Here is a 17,339-nt window from a genome sequence, read left to right on the forward strand (position 1 = left end):
TTTCACTATCTTTCAGATTTCACGAAGGACCTCGGATGTGAGCTTGGGTAGACGTAATTTCAGATCCAAAAGGTTCTCTCGCGATGCTCATCGAGACCCATCCCTTCCACGAGGACGCTTATACGGAACAGGTGAAGGAGAGGAAGAGGGCGAACAAAATGAGGACTCCTGGGATAAAAAAGGATCTCATCGTTCTGATGGATTAAAAAAAGTGGAATCCAATGAGGATGAGGGCCTTCACTTTACAGCAACCATTGAGCAACAAGAGGGAGCCGGTCCTCCTGGTGGAATTGGAAGCTATCTTTCCAGAAGGGAATTTGGTAGTAATGATGCAAATGGCATGCCAGATAGTGGATATGTTAGTCATAGCAGTGGAGGTGGTTCATATACAAAGCTTCAGTTACCGGTGAGTACCTATATAATCTCATTTCCCACATGCATATATGTACATTATACATGCATTCCTTTTAACCTAGACACAAGAACCGATTGAATCCTTTACAATGTCCGTGGATCGGGGGTTCCTTGGAAAGAATCCAACAGATAGAGACATGTTCATAAGTATGGATGATTTGTCCTCACAAAAGGCAAAGGGTTTGGAACTTGTTCGTCTTCTAAGAGAAGCTGAGCAAGCTGGCTACACAGCCGAAGATATACAACTCGCTCTCAATCACTGTGGCGAGAATAATCCCATTATTTGGCTCAAAGAGAACTGGGACAACATGAATGAAACGGTTGTAACTCTAGCTTCCAATGTAGGCTTCGAAGCCAAAGAAAATACCATAGGAACACTATCAAGAACTGAGGCAACGGATGCCCTTCGCAAACACAAGGGAAATGTTTGGGCTGCCGTGACAGAATGTGTAGAGCTTCGTCAAGCAAAATATGATGAATTAAGCGGAAAAGGAAACTTTCAAAGAGAGGACATCGTGACGATGTTAACATCTCATCATGGAAATGTTGAGGCTTCATATCAAGAGTTGAACAAGGAGCAGCTTAAGCCCTTTTTGATGAGGATATGGGGACAAGGAGAAGTGGGGGAAGTTAGCAGTGGGAATGTTCCGGCTTTGAATAATGAAGAAGGTACGTCTTTTAAATGCATAATATGTACAAATATATGAATAAATCCGTGTTTCTTAACCTGTTTTCAATCGAATACTAGTGTTGCGTGAGAGACTGTTTCGTCTCACGCGAAAAAACTCATTTCTAAAACCAATTAATCTTGGTATTTGGTAAATTTGGTATCTCATTTATCTGAGATCTCTACTTATAATAGTCTTCAAACCTCAACCATTTTTCCTTTGTAAATACAAAGGTTCTGTTACTTAAAATCTTTCTTTTTTTGGGACGGGAGAAAATGCCAAGAAAGTGCATAATTTCTATACACGTTTGTAATTTTTGTACTCCTAAAATTTGATTTAATTTATAGTAATATTTTCACTACTACAAACAAGGCACATTTTAAATCATAGAACGGTATCCCTTTGAAAAGGTAAAGTTGTCGAGGTTTGAAGATGATAAAATGAAAAGATTTTAGAAATACTTATTTCTCCGTTTTTCCAATTATCCGCCTTGTTAGGGAGTACACTTATGATAGATGTAGAAACCCATATTTTGATCAACAAATCAGACAATCTTAGTTTCTTACCATCTTCATTGTGTTCTAAGGTCATTTTTTCTGATCCAAAAATATCAAAAATGTTGTATTTTTTTTTCTTAATTTATCCAAAAAAGTTGCATCATACAAATACAAATAAAATTTTTGTTTTTAAAACTACTAAAAGGACAACAAATTACGAAAATACACATGTTTAGAACGATGACTAAATATGAAACCATTAAATACTAAAAATAATCAAAAAAACTAGATCTTCCTAAGTGTCCTAGAAGCCGAGAAATGTCATCGGAACGTGACCAACGAATTTCGGTCGGCACACTTTTGGACGCTGACAAAAAACCAACGGAGGAAAAGCTGTTACCATGCATCCAGACCAACTACCTGGACATGAACGTCGTGTTGTAGCAGAATGGTGCACCTGCACACACGTCCAAAAAGGCCCAGAAGTGATTGGAGGACATCTTGCCTCTATGTCCAAAGAAAATGTGGCCCCCTACTCACCAGATGCCAACCCATTGGACTTCACTTTTTGGGTGCATGTTGAGTCCAAGTCCTCACCGTTCGTCACCCAAATATCAACAACCTCAAGGATACCATAAACAAACACTGGGATGTCATGTCTGAGGACTACATCCACAATGGGTATAAGGCATTCCGTGGCCGCCTGGAAGCCATCATACTGACAAGGGGGGCTACATCGATGCTTAGAGTAGCCAAGACATCATATTAGTTATTTTTATATAATTGACAAATCCCATTTAGAACAGTTAGCTAAAATACATCTTGATAAAGTTCTAGATTGAAAAGGTAAAAAAAAATTCCCCGACCCCAGTATGGCTTTGGTCTTTTCTGGGGCATTAATCATCTCGATAATCCAAACAGCAGAATTAGAGAGACTGTTTTTTCTATAAATTCCTAAAAATTGAGCTGAATAAACTCTTTCATTATGGGTAGAGCCTGACAGTTGCTAAATGCATGAACCACAGTGTTCTATTCGAGTTAAGTTTGACTTTTCCATCAAGCCGAAATTTTTAAAATAAAGGCATAACATAAATCCGGTTCTAATTATCTCATATTTAACTTTTACTCAGCATTTTAATATTGACGTCATAGAGTATGAGGGGTTGCGTTTTTGTCTAAATCTGCCTATCTTGCCCAAGAGTAGGTACACGATACATGAAATTGAAAATTCTTCCAGTAAAAACGTCATAGACTATGAATAGTTGCATGTTGCGTCCAAATCTACCTGTCTTGCCCAGCAGTCGATACAATACATTAGATTGAAAACTCGTGCAAGCCGGATTACATGATGATATAACCTTGTATTTAAATTAACTTTGATTTGTACCAAGACTTAGTTGTCTTTTCCCTTTCATGTCGGCCATGCACATAGTTCATTATCACGCAACCCCATCAATAACAAAATCTCCTTCCACATGATAAACTATTTTACTTTAAATATGGGACCTAAAGTACAATTGTACTTGTCACATTTCTCAAAAATAAAAATAAATAGAAAATTACCATTCTCACTACTCGGGAAAGGTAATGGTTACATCAAAAAGTAATATATATAATAATAATTAATGTAATTAATTATTATTATTATGCATACTTATGTTGTCTTTCATCTTTGGTTAATTTTTCCTCTTCCCTCCCCCCTCTTTTCTTCAAATATTATTTATAATTTTTTCCTTTTGCATGTTCAAATTTAATCTCTTACTATACTTCTTCATTTCCACAAGAAAATAAGTTAATAAAAAGATGGAAGAAGCATCTGGGGGAAGGAGTAATGGGGGTGGTGAAAGGAGAGAGAGAGAGAGAGAAAGCACTAATTACCCTAATTACATCTACTTTTATCATTTTTTTCTGAAAATAATATATTTTTCCTAATATTTGATATTATTTGGATCTATTAACAACGCTTAAATCACATATGAAGTACATAATTCTATATAAAGCTCCTTTATATAGAATATATATATCTACAATTATAATACTTTCTTTATTTGGTTTTCTTCTCAGAATCTGTGGAGAACGATGTCAAGGCTGAATTCCATGTACAGCTGAAGAAATCAACGACACCACCAGGTACGAGTGAAAAATATACAATAATACATATAGCAGGGGCGTTCACAGGATTATATATTGAGGGACCCTTATTCAAAAAAATTGGAAATCATTTCAAAAATCCAAAACTATTGTTATAAAATTTCAAAAATTAATTTTTTTTGGAAGAATAATTACAAAAACTTAATTTCAGATAATAAATTTCTTTGAAAAAAAGTTCAAAAATCCATAGTTGTTCACTAAAACTTGACTTTGTTGGGAAAAAAAATTATCAAATCCACAGTTGTTCAGAAAAATTTTCAAAATTGAGAAAATAAATTTTGTGGAAATTTTTTTTAATATGTTTATTCTTAGAAAAAACATTCAAATGTTAAAAAATTTCAAAAATCTATAGCCATAAACAAAAAATTGACTTTTTCAGAAAGAAAATTCAAAAATCCAAAGTTGTCAACACAAAATTACATTTAATTGAAAAAAATTTTAAAAAAAAAAAATTTTTGGAAAAAATTTCAAAAATCTATACCTTAAAAACAAAAAATTGGCTTTTTCGGAAAAAAAATTCAAAAATCCATAGCTTAACACAAAAAATTACATTTATTTGAAAATATAATTAAAAAAACTTAATTTTTTGGAAAAAAATTTCAAAAATCGGCGACTTATTCTCTTTAAATTTCAAGTATTAAATTTTTTGGATAAAAAATTTCAAAAATCTGCGGCTTATTCTCTTTAAATTTCAAATATTAAATTTCACAGAAAAAAAATTATTACATTAAGTTTTTCGTAAAATTTTTTCATCCTGACTAAAAAAAATCAAGTAAAAATTAAAAATTCCTTTTTTTGGGGGAGGTGGGAGGGGACTATAGTCCCTACAGCTCAGCCCCTGCCGACGCCCCTGCATTGAAAAGTCCGGGAGTCCCATAACTAGTTATATTAAACCTGCAAGAATTTTTTAACTGGGCCGTTTTTTGGAATTGGTAACCTGAAGAATAAATTTTCCTTTCCGTAGCATTTGTCATTCGTGTGTACTCATAAGTTACCTTGAGGATTTGTTGTGGAGTTATAATTGTAAGTCCTCCGTGGACAAGAGTATATTTGGATATCGACATATGAGGCATTCTTCCCCATGTCCTTGTTTATTTCCAACTAGGCCTCATCTTCCCTTATAAAGCGTACTGTAGCTCAAATTGTCAGGGTTACCATGTTTGTTTTTTAACATGCCCAAAATACACAGGATTTTTATCACTGTCCCTAACACACTTTTCAAGCCATCGCTTAGATTCAAAAGTATTTTTGCAACTATCAAAAAATAATCATCGTAAAATCAAAGCACATAATTAGTCACACGTAGAAAAAAAACTCACAAACTAGAAAACAAATTGTTTTGAAATGTTGATAGCTATCTTTTGATGATTGACCGAAAATAAGATGAATTTAAAAAGAGAGAAATTAGTGCCATCTATGTGTGAGCCCCGGACTTTTCAGCCCATGTGTTAAATACGATCAAATTAATTTTCTATGTTTGTTATTTTAGAGATCGTGGAGAAGGATCCAAAAGTCTTGGAATTTGAGGTATTAGTTATGAATGTTGAGATTTATTTTGAGTTCGCTCTTGAGGGATTTTGTCAAGACCATTTGGACCGATATTTTGATCATTTGAGACTGTAGAACGAAATTTAATCGTTTTGTAATCGTGAACAATTTTTTCGGTCTCAAAATATTGATCGATTTTTCGATCACTGTCTATGAATCGATTTTCTTCCATATCCTGATTTCTGTTTATACAAATAAGGAACTGGATTTAAGCAGGGGTATCTGCTGGGGATGAGTAGGTGGGGCTGTAGAATTCATGCCTAGTGCCTATGTCCTTGGCATGTACGGAGGGGTATTTCTTTTATATTTTTCCTTCATCTTACAGCTGCTCGTAGCTAACTAAATTAAACATCAAGACAGATAAGCAGCTGTTCTCGTAAACATTCTTAAAATTTCTTGGATTACTTTATTTACTTCCAATTTCTTTTTTTAATGCTTAAGATTTACAACTCCATTTATAGAACTAGGATGGGTAGAAAATCGGTCCATGATCTGAGAACCATGTTCTCCACGGAAAGTTCAGAACAACTCGGTCTACAAAAAATCTTTAAAGACCGAACAAAAAGAAATAGGGCTTGCTCCGAGTCTCGAAATTAATAATAGAATTAGCTCCGGAATAAAAACGAACTTTTTCTTCCTCAGAGACGAGCTCGAATGCTCCTTGCCCAAGAAAAGGTTCCTTCCTATGAAAAGGCAGAGATTGCTCTTCAGTTAGAAGAAGAATTTCAGTCAGAAGATCTCTCCTTGGAAGATGCAATTGAGGCCGCCCTCCTAGGGACAGATCTGGAGTCTGCTCGATTGAATCTGAAAAAAGAATGTGAGCTCTGTGCACATGGTGTGACCCTTAAAGAAGTGAGTTCCTTATTTGATCATGTATACGTAGTATTCATGTAACTTTAAATTACAGATTGTTAAACTTCCCAGTGATTGCGAGCATCAATGTTGCAAGGAATGTACCAAAAATTACTTCACTCTTATTATCAAGGATCGAAATATTAACGAGGCATCCTGCCCCTTTTGCAAGGAGCCTTCTGCGATCCTTATAGACGAAAGCAAGGAGGACGAAGCATCTAATTATTTTACTAAATTAGACAATATCCTTCAACCCATTGTAGATAAAGGAATTCATGATTTGTTTCAGAGAAAGCTTAGAGATCGTATACTTATGAAAGACCCGAATTTCAAATGGTGCAATAAGGTAAATTAATCATTTTATTCATTTCTGTCCATGTACAAAACAACCAAACTATACTAATTACACAATGTTATATCCAAAACATCAACATCTCCTCTGTATCTTTTTGTCAGCTGTTGATTTGTAAACTTATTTTATTATTGGACATTTCTTGAATTAAATATGCTGTGTATATTCCTCACGTCGTTACTTTATTGTATCACACAACCTTCGACACGAAAAGATACCTTTAATCAGTTGGAAGTTAGCCACTTCTAGGACAATTCTCTCTAACAATGAAATAATTATATAGCAGAACAATTAGGGGGGGATTTCGTACAGATGAATTGAAGACGATAATTGAATTAATCTATGAGCGCAGAATTCAAAACTGATCTCAGTTTTTCTCTCAGTCATCTGAATTATAAAATATCTGGGGTTATAGTGGTTTGCAACTAACATCGTTCAGTCATTTTTTACCTTTAAAAAATACCCAAATTAAAAGTAGGATTAATAAAACGTATGTAAAAGTGTGTTTTTTTAAAATAATTATATAGTGCTTTTATTGATTCTGTAACTTGATTCGATATATTTCCATTTTTAGGCTGAAAAATTAAACCGATCCATTCACAACGACTAGATAATTTTAATATTTCAAAATATGATTATATTGGAGATGCATATTTATACAAATGAATCTTTATTTAAATTATACATTGAGCATTTATCTATAATATAAGCTATGAGATTCCTCATCACTATGTATTATTATAAATAAGTTATAAGGGTCTAAAGAAGACTGTCGTTTATAATCCTTTTCAGCCTAAAAATGAAAATATATCAAGTTCAAAACAAGATACAGAATCAATAAAAACACTTTTTTAATCTGAAAAACACTTTTACACAAATTTCATTAACCCTACTTTTAATTTAGGGATTTTTTAACCCTAAAAAAATGACTCTAAAGGATCCCGAATAACTATAATACCAGATATTTTAGAATTCATATGAGTGAGAGAAAAACTGAGATCCCTTTTGGATTCTGCACTCAAAGATGAAGTCCTTTATTGCCTAGAATGCATTTGCACAAAATGAGTGTCCCTCTGTCATTCAATAATTGTTCAGAAGTGTTCACAGCAGCTTAACAAGAGCTAATTTAGTAAATCAACAACATTCAGAAAATAGATTAAGGGAAAAGAAGCAGCCACATCGACAGCTGACAACAAAATACACTGTATATTTTTATGTTAGTGAAGTAACTCTTTTTGGAGGAAGACAGGTTGAGAGATGTTATTCAGAATGATTTGGTATTTAACTACATATTTCGAAAGTACTTTAGAAACATGCAATTACATTTCTTGCAAGTTGTATTAAGTAAATGTGTTCAAATCTTGAGGCAAATTTGCACATATACCCTATAAAGGGTGCACAAGATATATGGATCAATAAACTATCTTTTGCAATTTTATTCTTAATCCTTAATTATATATAATATCTTTTAACAAATTTTAAACATATTGGGAATATTTATTTTTACAGAGTATTCTAAAACTGTGCCCTGCTAGTAGATGTGAAAATGTTCCAACAAATTAAATTTTGGAAGTACAAGAGTTACAAAAGTGCTTACATGTTTATATCTTCGTGGCAGTTTCTCTCCTCTAAAAAAGATACATTTTTAATCACAGAACCTATTCATTTTGCAAAGGATAATTAATTGAGATTAAAACATTATTATTTTTTTTTTAAATTATGTTGCCAAGTTGTGTCGATGTAGAAACCCATCTTGAAATAATTAAAATCAAGTCAAATTGCTATTGAAACGGTGCAGAAACATATTATAGTTGTTTGAACTGTAAAAAAACACATTTTTTTACAGTTCAAATAAATTTTTTCACCCCTGAATTGATGAAAGCACGAGAATAAATTCATCTCTGAATAACACCCTTAAATAAGAGCATTAGCCCCCACCTTCCAAATGTTTTTTTTTTAGAATATTCATTAAATATAAATATTTATTGCCTTGTTTAACTATCTATCAACGTCATATAGTTAATTCTTTAAACTATAAATATTAGTGAAAGGGACTAAAATATCCCGATACGATTCTAGTAAAAAATAGTAATTTCAATTCTTTTACACTTACAAAAATAGTATTTTGTTATTAGGGACATCCAAATGTTTTCTATCAAAGGGAAGCTTGGTTTTTGAAATTTTTTGAATAACATCTAAAAAAAACTAAAAAAAAAACTTTTTGGAAAAAAAGATCCAATTATTAAACTTTTTTTTAAATTTAAAATATACAATTAGATATTTAATTTTGTTTCAAAAATCCAAACAATTAAATTTTTTGGAAAAAAATTTCAAAAACCTATGGTTATTCTCAAAAAATTCATTATTTTGCAAAAAAATTACAAAAACTATAACTATTAACAAAAAATAAAAACTATTTGGAGAAAAATTTACAAAATCAACAGCTGTTGACAAAATATATATGGCTTAAAATTTTTCGAATAAAAATTTCAAATATTAATTTTTTCGAAAAATAATTGAAAAAAATAAATCAAATTTAAAATAGCCATACAATTTTGAACTATTTCTACAATATTAAATCATTTGAAGAAAAAATCAAAGATTACATTTTCTACTTAATGTAGAAATTCCTTTATCTGGGAGGGTGGGTGCTATTTTATTTAATAACTTAGTAAAGTAATAATGATTTAATTACCAGTAATAAGTTAGAATCGGAATTGCAAATTAAACATTATTTTCCCGATTCTGGTCTTACGAAAAAAGCACTCGAAACTTGTATTCCAATTAATTGTCCCATCACTATTAAATATAATTAAAAATAATTTAAAGAACCATCAAGGATTAACAAATGACTTTCTATGCATAAACTAAATAGAAAGTTTTGAGAGAGCCATAGAAGCTTAGCTCTCACGACGTTTAATTAGATTAACTGTAAACAGCCACAAGAGGAAGGACATAAACACCAAACTCAACATCTTATATAACAAGGAGATGATGCACCTTTGAACGTGGATATAAAAGTTCAAACTGCGTTCCTGATGTAAGCAAACCATTAAATGATATTACTTTGATATAGCATCAATCTTTTTCCATGAATATATTTTGACAAAGGCTCCTGCATCTGATTTTATTGTTCTTATTTATAGATAAATTATGTTCTTAGTTCCATTAATAAATAGTTAATTACGCTATGTTTCAATTGGTTGAGAGATTTAATTCATTTTAGCAAAAAAATTGTCTATTTTTAACTTAAGTATCAAGGCAGTTACCAACTTTATCATCTGTATACATCTTATTTTATTTTATTTTTACTTTATATATTCTTATCTCTAAAACTCAATTATTCATGCATTTAAATTAAATCCATTTATGTGATTTACAATTATTCTTGTTTAAGGGAGAGAACATACAACGTTAGTAATTTTCGTTGTTTCAAAATTAAATTTATCACGGTATTTTCACTCGTACAAATTAGGAACAAAACCACTTGGAAACCCACATATTTCACAATATTTCTCTTTTTGGAGAAAAGGTTGAGAGAGATACAGTAAGGATTGAACGTTTGGCAAGTGCTCAAAGGTTCAGCTAATATCATAGAATATTATACTTTCATCTAGACATTTGAAATTTAATTTATTAGAAACAGATATTCTTATGTATTATTACAGATATCAAACTAAAGAGTTTTTATGTGGTATGAAAATGACCTATGCAAAATTATATTCTACTAATCTCGATCAAATTATGAACAATGGGAAAATCTCTTAGAGTCAATATATGTAGATACTAACAAGGTTAATAATAAATACAAGATTATACCCTAACGCGTGTACGACTGATGCTTGACTTCTACCACGCTTTTTAATATTGATGTCATAGTCTATGAGTGGTTGTGTATTTGTCAAAATCTGTCTGTCTTGCCCAGCGTTAGTACAATATATCAAATTTAAAATTCTAGCCAGTCGGATTACATAATGGTCTAATATTGTATTTCTATTAAGTTTTGATACTTAACGATTTTTTTAAAAAACTATTTTGCATTTAATAAACATTTTTTTACCTATAAAAAGTGTTTCATAAAGTGATTTTTTCAAAAATTGTTCAATGGAACAAAAAAAAGAGGAAAAGTTTGGAAAATTTATATATATTTTTTATATATTTTCAGGAAGAAAAGATTATTTCTTTAATTTTATTCTCTCTTTTTGCTTCATAGGGTAGTTTTAGAAAAAGAAAAAAAACAGCTTTATCAGTATTTTTCGTAGGTTAGAGTTATGTCTGTCATAAGTAATTAATGTAAAATAATGATTAATGCTGTATTTTAATGAAAAAAAACCATTTCTCTCCATTCAAATTATGAAAAAAAATATGGTCCCTAAAGATGAAATCGTAGAAAAATGATATTTTGCATAAGTAATTTTCAAACCATTTGACAACATTTCCGAACTGCCCGTAATCCAAATTCGAAAATCAAACTGGTCCACCAATCAATTATCATATATATGTTTTGTTTTTTTAATTCCATAGTGTTCATCAGGCTTCATTGCAGCACCGCATACCAAAAAACTAAGTTGTCCAGACTGCAAGGCGGAGTCCTGTGCTCAGTGTCATGTTCCTGTAAGTAAATATGTATAACACAATGGATTTCTTGCACAGGGTCTGTGTTTATGTCGTGGGTTATAAATCTTAAGCATTTTCTGTATGAATGAAAAAAATATATATAAATTAACGTAATTAACCTGACAATTTGAAGAATGTTTAAGAGAAGAGTGGCTTAGTTGTGATGGCGTTTAATTCAGTTAGCCCTTGTGAGATGAAGAATATAAAAATAAATAGAACTTCATATATTATGTCAAGGACATAGTGAAGAATTAGGGGCGTCCGCAGGGGGTTGGATGGAAGGACTGTAGTCCATTTCCAACCCAATAAGGAATTTTTGCTTTTCCATAAAATATTTACTATTTGAAAAGCTTTGGATTTCTGATTTTTTTCCAAAAAAATTTATATTTCAAATTTCATTTTTGAAAATTTTATTAAAAAAATTAATATTTGAAATTTCATTTTTGAAAATTTTATTAAAAAATTTAATTTGCTCAAAACTTTTTCAACAAATTCAAATTTCATTTTTGAATTTTTTTTATTTTTTTCTAAATAAAATTTTTTTTGAATTTTTTTTCCGAAAACATTATTTTTTTGTAAACAACTATAAATTATTGATTTTTGTGACTAACTATAGATTATGGAAACAAAATTCTGAAAAAAAAAAAAATTTCCGCAAAATTTTATATTATATATTTTTTTATTATAAATATTTGTGACGAGCTATGGATTTTGAAAACTTTTTCCCAAACAATTTAGTATATGAAATTTAATTTTCCAAATTATTTTCTGAAATATTTAATTTTTTTATGAATACCAATGGATTTTTCTACAAAAAAAATCGAAAAAAATAACTGAGAATTGTACATTTTCGATCTTCAATTCTAATTTGAGTCCAGTAAGGACTTAGAGATCCTCAACATTAGTCTAAGCCATTCATGAACACACATACTTGTGGTTACTCGTTATACTTGAATACTCTCTCCTAATGAATAAAATACTAATAATAACAGTTGTCGAATTTTTTTTTTAAATTAAAAAAATGCATATGATTTATGGCCCTATTTAACCCCCCATATTTTACATACAATCTTTTTAGTGGGAGCCACAGCATGAAAAAACGACGTGTGAAGCATTTGCAGCATGGAAACGGGACAACGATCCAGAATCTCAAGAAAAAGGCTTAGAGGATCATCTCAAAGAATATGGTATCACCTGTCCTGCCTGCAAATTCCGATACACACTCACAAAAGGAGGCTGCATGCACTTTGTCTGTACACAATGCAAATTCGAATTTTGTATCGGGTGTAAGAGACCCTTCAAGATGGGAGTAAAATGTGGAAAGGGCCCAGTTTGTGCACGAATGGGTCTCCATGCACATCATCCTCGGAACTGCTTATTTTATTTAAGAGATAAAGAACCAAAGGATCTTCAGAAACTTCTTCGTGTACGTTAAAATGTGTTTCTTCAATCAGGATCCGTGTACCGTTTTTGAGGCAGTGGGGAAGGCAAAAAATGTTATTTAACATGGGCCTCAGGGGCGTACGTACGAAGGGGGTGGGCTGGCGGGGCTAGAGCCCCTTCCCCCCAATTAAGAAATATTAAATTACTATTCTACTAAAGAATATAATATTTGAAATTTTTATTTCAGAAAAATTCATATTAGAAAATTAATTTAATTTATCAATTTTTTTTTTCAAAAAAATTAATGTCTCATAGTTTTTTCTCGAAAAATTTAATCTTCTATGAAGGAACTATGAATTTTTGAAATTTTTCACTAAAAAATTAAATTTTTTAGTGATCAGCTGTGGACTTTTGAAGTAAAAATTTCAAAATCTGCATTTTTTGTTAACAGCTGTGGACTTTTAAATTTTTTGAGAATAGCTATGGATTTTTGAAATTTTTCTCCATAAAATCTAATTCTTGAAATTTTCATCACCAAAATTTAATATTTGAAATTTTTTCCAAATAATTATTTTCAAAAATGTAAAATTTTGAAAATAGGAATGGATTTTTGAAATTTTTTTTAAATATTTAATATATGAAACTTAATTTTTGGAATATTTTTTTTCCAAAATTTTAATTTTTTTAATTTATTTTCCAAAAAAATCCAAAACCAAGCACCAGCCTCCCCAAAATAATAATAAAACATATATATTTAATCATGGGGACGTCCTTACCTCTCTCTTGCGTAGTCTTTGTCCTAAATTCATTTTTTTTTTAATGAATAATGATTAATAACTCGTTATAGGAGAAGAAAGTGGAGTACATGACAAACCCTCCTCCAGGTATTTCCCTGACAGATGGATGTCGCGTCCCTATGCAGAAAGAGAAGGAAGATGGGACCTTGGAGGATGGCCCTTGCTCCTTGGAGACACCAGAGGGTTTTGCTGGTTATTGCAAGTATGTAGAGTAGTTTAACCTAATAACATTTAAATTAATAATAATATTTATTTTTAAACACCTAGAATTACATTCATATATATGTAAATGTATTAAATCAGTAATTACTTTTTTCCACAAGAAAGAAGTCCTTTATTTATTTAATATGAAATGTCAATTGCAGGAAGGGAGAAGGGATCAAGAGAAGGGGGGGCTGCATCAAGTGAAGAAGTACTTAATTGTATATAATCTGCGAATCATTATATCATGTATTTTTCATCATGCTGAATTCCAATTATATCACATGTATGTATATTATAGACAACACTTTATTGAGTACTTGGGCCAGTTGATCTTTGACACTCATCTGGATCCGTTAAGCATCATGGTCCAAGAGGACATGGAGGCCGCTGTTCAAAGAGCAGGGAAAAGACTACCCACAAAGTATGGTCTCACAAATGAGGCCTGGGTAGCAAAGTTAAGAGATGTAATTGATGTGAGATGTTTATTTTCTGCTGAGTACCTTTTAGTGATTTTTGTATCAAGTTATATTTAAATACCTTTATTGATCTACCCTTTTTCTTTTTCCAATTACCTCCGAATCCAGGACACATTACACGGAGTACCTCTGCGCTGTGATTTTTGAGCAAAACATTGAACCAGTATCAGTATTCGAATTGGGAGAATTGAAACAAATATTTAATCGTACAAGTCATTTTATGCCTAGTCAGAGAACTGGAGAATATGAATTTCAATATAAGAAACGTCTGAAGGAGGTAACAACCTTACATACATACATCAATATCGATAAGTAAATAAGACCACTGACGCTGATTCAATATTGCTTACCTTGTTTTGTTTCAAAAAGATGTGAAGTACACATACCAGTCATGTGCGGGGCGTCTGCAGGGCTCTAAGGGCTGTAAGGAATTATTGCTTTTTACTTTAAATTTAATTTTTGAAATTTTGTTTCCGAAAATGTAATATTTAAAATTTTACAAAATTCAACACGTTCAAAAATTAAATCAAATTTTTCCATTTCTTTCCTCATAAATTTAATTTAAGTTTGCAAAAAATTTAAATTTTCGATGAAAAGATATGGATTTTTGATTTTTTTTCCAAAAATGTAATATTTAAAAAAAAAACCAATGGAAATTTTTTCGAAAGTAATTAATTCTTGAGTTCTTATTTGATTCTTCAATTAGTTTCAAAAATTAATCATTGAATTCTTCTTTGATACTTCAATTTATTTTTTAAAAAAATAGTTTTTTGAATAACTAAATATATTTAAAAAATAAAAGAAAAACAAACTCAAAAATACAATATTTGAATTTTTTTTTCCAGGGAAAAAATTCTGTAAATAGATATATTTTTTGAATATTTTCCGAAAAATTTAGTTTTTTTTTGAACAGTTTATGAATTTTTGAAAAAAAAATCCTCGAAATTTTATTTTTCAACTTTGTTTTTAAAACATTTATATATTTGGATTTTTTTTCAAAAAAATCCAAAAAGCTAGAGCCTCCCAAAATATAATCCTGCGGACGCCCCTGATGTATGTTCCTTTTATGTTGAGTGTTTCATCATTAATTTATATACGTAGAGTGGAGGGGAGATACGTATTCGATCCTTTGCCGATTTTGTCAGTTTTCCCGACGACAAAGAAAATGATGGTATATAATTTGAATGGTGAAAAGAGTCCAAAGGTTGGGTCGTCTAATGGGTCTTACAGTACAACAATGATCCAAAACATACGTCAAAGTGGTGGCTCAAGAAGAAACACATCATTGAGCGGCCGTGCCAGTCTCCGAACCTCAATCCCATTGAACATCTTTATCAGAAGGCAAACTTACAAAATCGGCAAGGGATTAAATAAAAATCTCATCCACTGTACCATGGAATTCTATATACATGGAATACTCAAGAGAGTATCTTAGCCTTGCCCTTTGAAGGAATTGAGTAGAAAATGACGTTACTCTTTATCTTAAACCCATCATTATTTTTATATACCCCTCATGTGGGAATACGAATTCTGCAGTGGTTATTTCAGGTCTCTAGAATTCCATAACTATACGCATATACCAAGTCTACTCAATTATTATAATCGGCAAAGGTACATTGTACTGTCAAACATGGGATTCGAAACTTTTACAGAAAATCAATAAATAAAAAATGTCACCTGCATAAATAAAAAAAATATTATAGTCTAGTCAACACAGTTCATAAAATCTGCCACTACGACATCCGTGTTATGTGACTATATTTTCTCCTTCAAAACTAAACGGTTGAGTAGCCTTGATATGTAGCAAACTGCTTGATTTCTTTGCATTAATATTCTTCACACTTTTATTCCAGATGATCAAGCATGAGATACCCTTGGAGGCTGTTTAAAGTCACAGATGTCATGGTTATTTTATGCACTCAAATCGTCAATGTTATTATTTATATATCAACAAATCATTAACAAATTTAATTATTATTTATATTAAATAAAGTGAAATGTTTTTTTTTTCTTTAATTTATTTTCTCTCTGAATTCTTGGAGCCCTCAATGTATTACAATTCAATAATGTGAAACTCCATTTTCCCAATGTTATTCGACCAAATTGACAACTCTCGAGAAGAATTAATAGAAGAGATGAGGAAGTGATGAGATTCGTTTGATTCTGCAATATAAGAGAAAGAAATGATTTTTTTTTTGCAGTGTTTTAAGGTTAAAAGAATATCAAACGGACTGTAAAACTAATTATATCACTATTTTTGTAGATTCATGGAACATTTGTGTACTTATCTCTTAATTATTAATTACTAAACACTTGATATTTTGAATAGAAAGTGCGTAAATTCTTATTTTAGTCAATTATGAAGCCCGTTGGCTTCAATAACGCACTTCAAACCACCTTGAAGCAACAATCCTAGCTGTTCAAATTTTGTTAATTTTGGTCCGTTATTCATTTTTGAGAATATCAAAATTTAGTGCAGGTTTAGTACAGGACCGGATCTCAATACATGCCGATATAGTGGAATCAAGGAGGTTTAGGTCTTGGGATAATAGAGGACGAATGTACTTAGAAATCTGATTCCAAAAAGCTTTGGATGAAATTAGTAAATGTGTGCAGGTGCAAGTAGGGCTGTTGCAAAGGGTAGATTGATAAAAAAAAAAAGTAATTGTTGCCTTTTTACTAGATTTATTTTTGGTTAGGATGAAAAAAATTTAAGTAAAAAAAGGTACAAAAATTAATATTTGAAAAAACATTTACTAGTTCTTTTTTAATTTTATAAATTCTTTTACAAAAACTTTACTATTTAAAATTTAATTTTTGATATTTTTGTGAAAACCTATGGATTTTTTTATTTTTCAAAAAAAATATTTTTTTTTTCGAAAAAATTCCAAAAACCAAACCCCCCTCCCCCCCCCTAAATATATGTATATTTACATTATCCTGCTAACGCCGCTGATAGTTGACCAAGAAACCTTTAACTTATTTAACAAATTTAGTACATTTTGGTTGGTCTGAGATCTGATTGCAAATTGTTTTAGGCATTTCAAAAATGCGCTTCGCTTTTATTTTCGTAAACACGGAACAATATTAATTGAATCATTATTATTTACAAAACTTTTGGATACAAAAATCTTTTTGAAAAGTCTGTCATAGTTAAATTTACATGCAGTTTAAAACACTATTCACCACGTTTGAGAGAGATATATATAAATTAGGGTTTGTATTTGCTCTGAAAATCTTAGGACCGTAATGAGACTCTTAGGATTTTATGTGGACAGAACAGAATGTATAGAATTGACAAGGATTTTTACTTGGCTTAGTAGGGGAGACGGATAATAAATATTTACAGAAGTTCGATCCGGACCGATCTCCGAGTAAAA

General features: G+C 31.0%; 1 protein-coding gene across 4 annotated transcripts in view; it reads left to right on the forward strand.

Moving 5' to 3' along the window:
- LOC121124638 (uncharacterized) overlaps positions 1-15,967 on the forward strand; it is a 43,784-nt gene extending 27,817 nt beyond the window's left edge. The window contains exons 12-23 of one of the 4 annotated variants that reach the window (XR_005866360.2): positions 17-406; positions 477-1,083; positions 3,644-3,709; positions 5,220-5,257; positions 5,921-6,130; positions 6,186-6,476; positions 11,007-11,096; positions 12,178-12,525; positions 13,330-13,481; positions 13,782-13,947; positions 14,068-14,236; positions 15,813-15,967. Coding sequence is in view for 3 of the 4 variants with exons in the window: in XM_040719812.2 (XP_040575746.1) it covers positions 17-406; positions 477-1,083; positions 3,644-3,709; positions 5,220-5,257; positions 5,921-6,130; positions 6,186-6,476; positions 11,007-11,096; positions 12,178-12,525; positions 13,330-13,481; positions 14,068-14,271; positions 15,813-15,816 (2,400 nt within the window). In the remaining variant the exon portion in view is untranslated. Of the gene's footprint in view, positions 1-16; positions 407-476; positions 1,084-3,643; positions 3,710-5,219; positions 5,258-5,920; positions 6,131-6,185; positions 6,477-11,006; positions 11,097-12,177; positions 12,526-13,329; positions 13,482-13,781; positions 13,948-14,067; positions 14,272-15,812 lie in introns of all 4 variants that reach the window. The other 3 variants (XM_040719814.2, XM_040719812.2, XM_040719813.2) reach the window with 3 other exon arrangements.
- Positions 15,968-17,339: the final 1,372 nt, after the last annotated feature.

This window comes from Lepeophtheirus salmonis, chromosome 9, assembly GCF_016086655.4.
Source record: "Lepeophtheirus salmonis chromosome 9, UVic_Lsal_1.4, whole genome shotgun sequence".
In the NCBI taxonomy this organism is placed as follows: domain Eukaryota; kingdom Metazoa; phylum Arthropoda; class Copepoda; order Siphonostomatoida; family Caligidae; genus Lepeophtheirus; species Lepeophtheirus salmonis.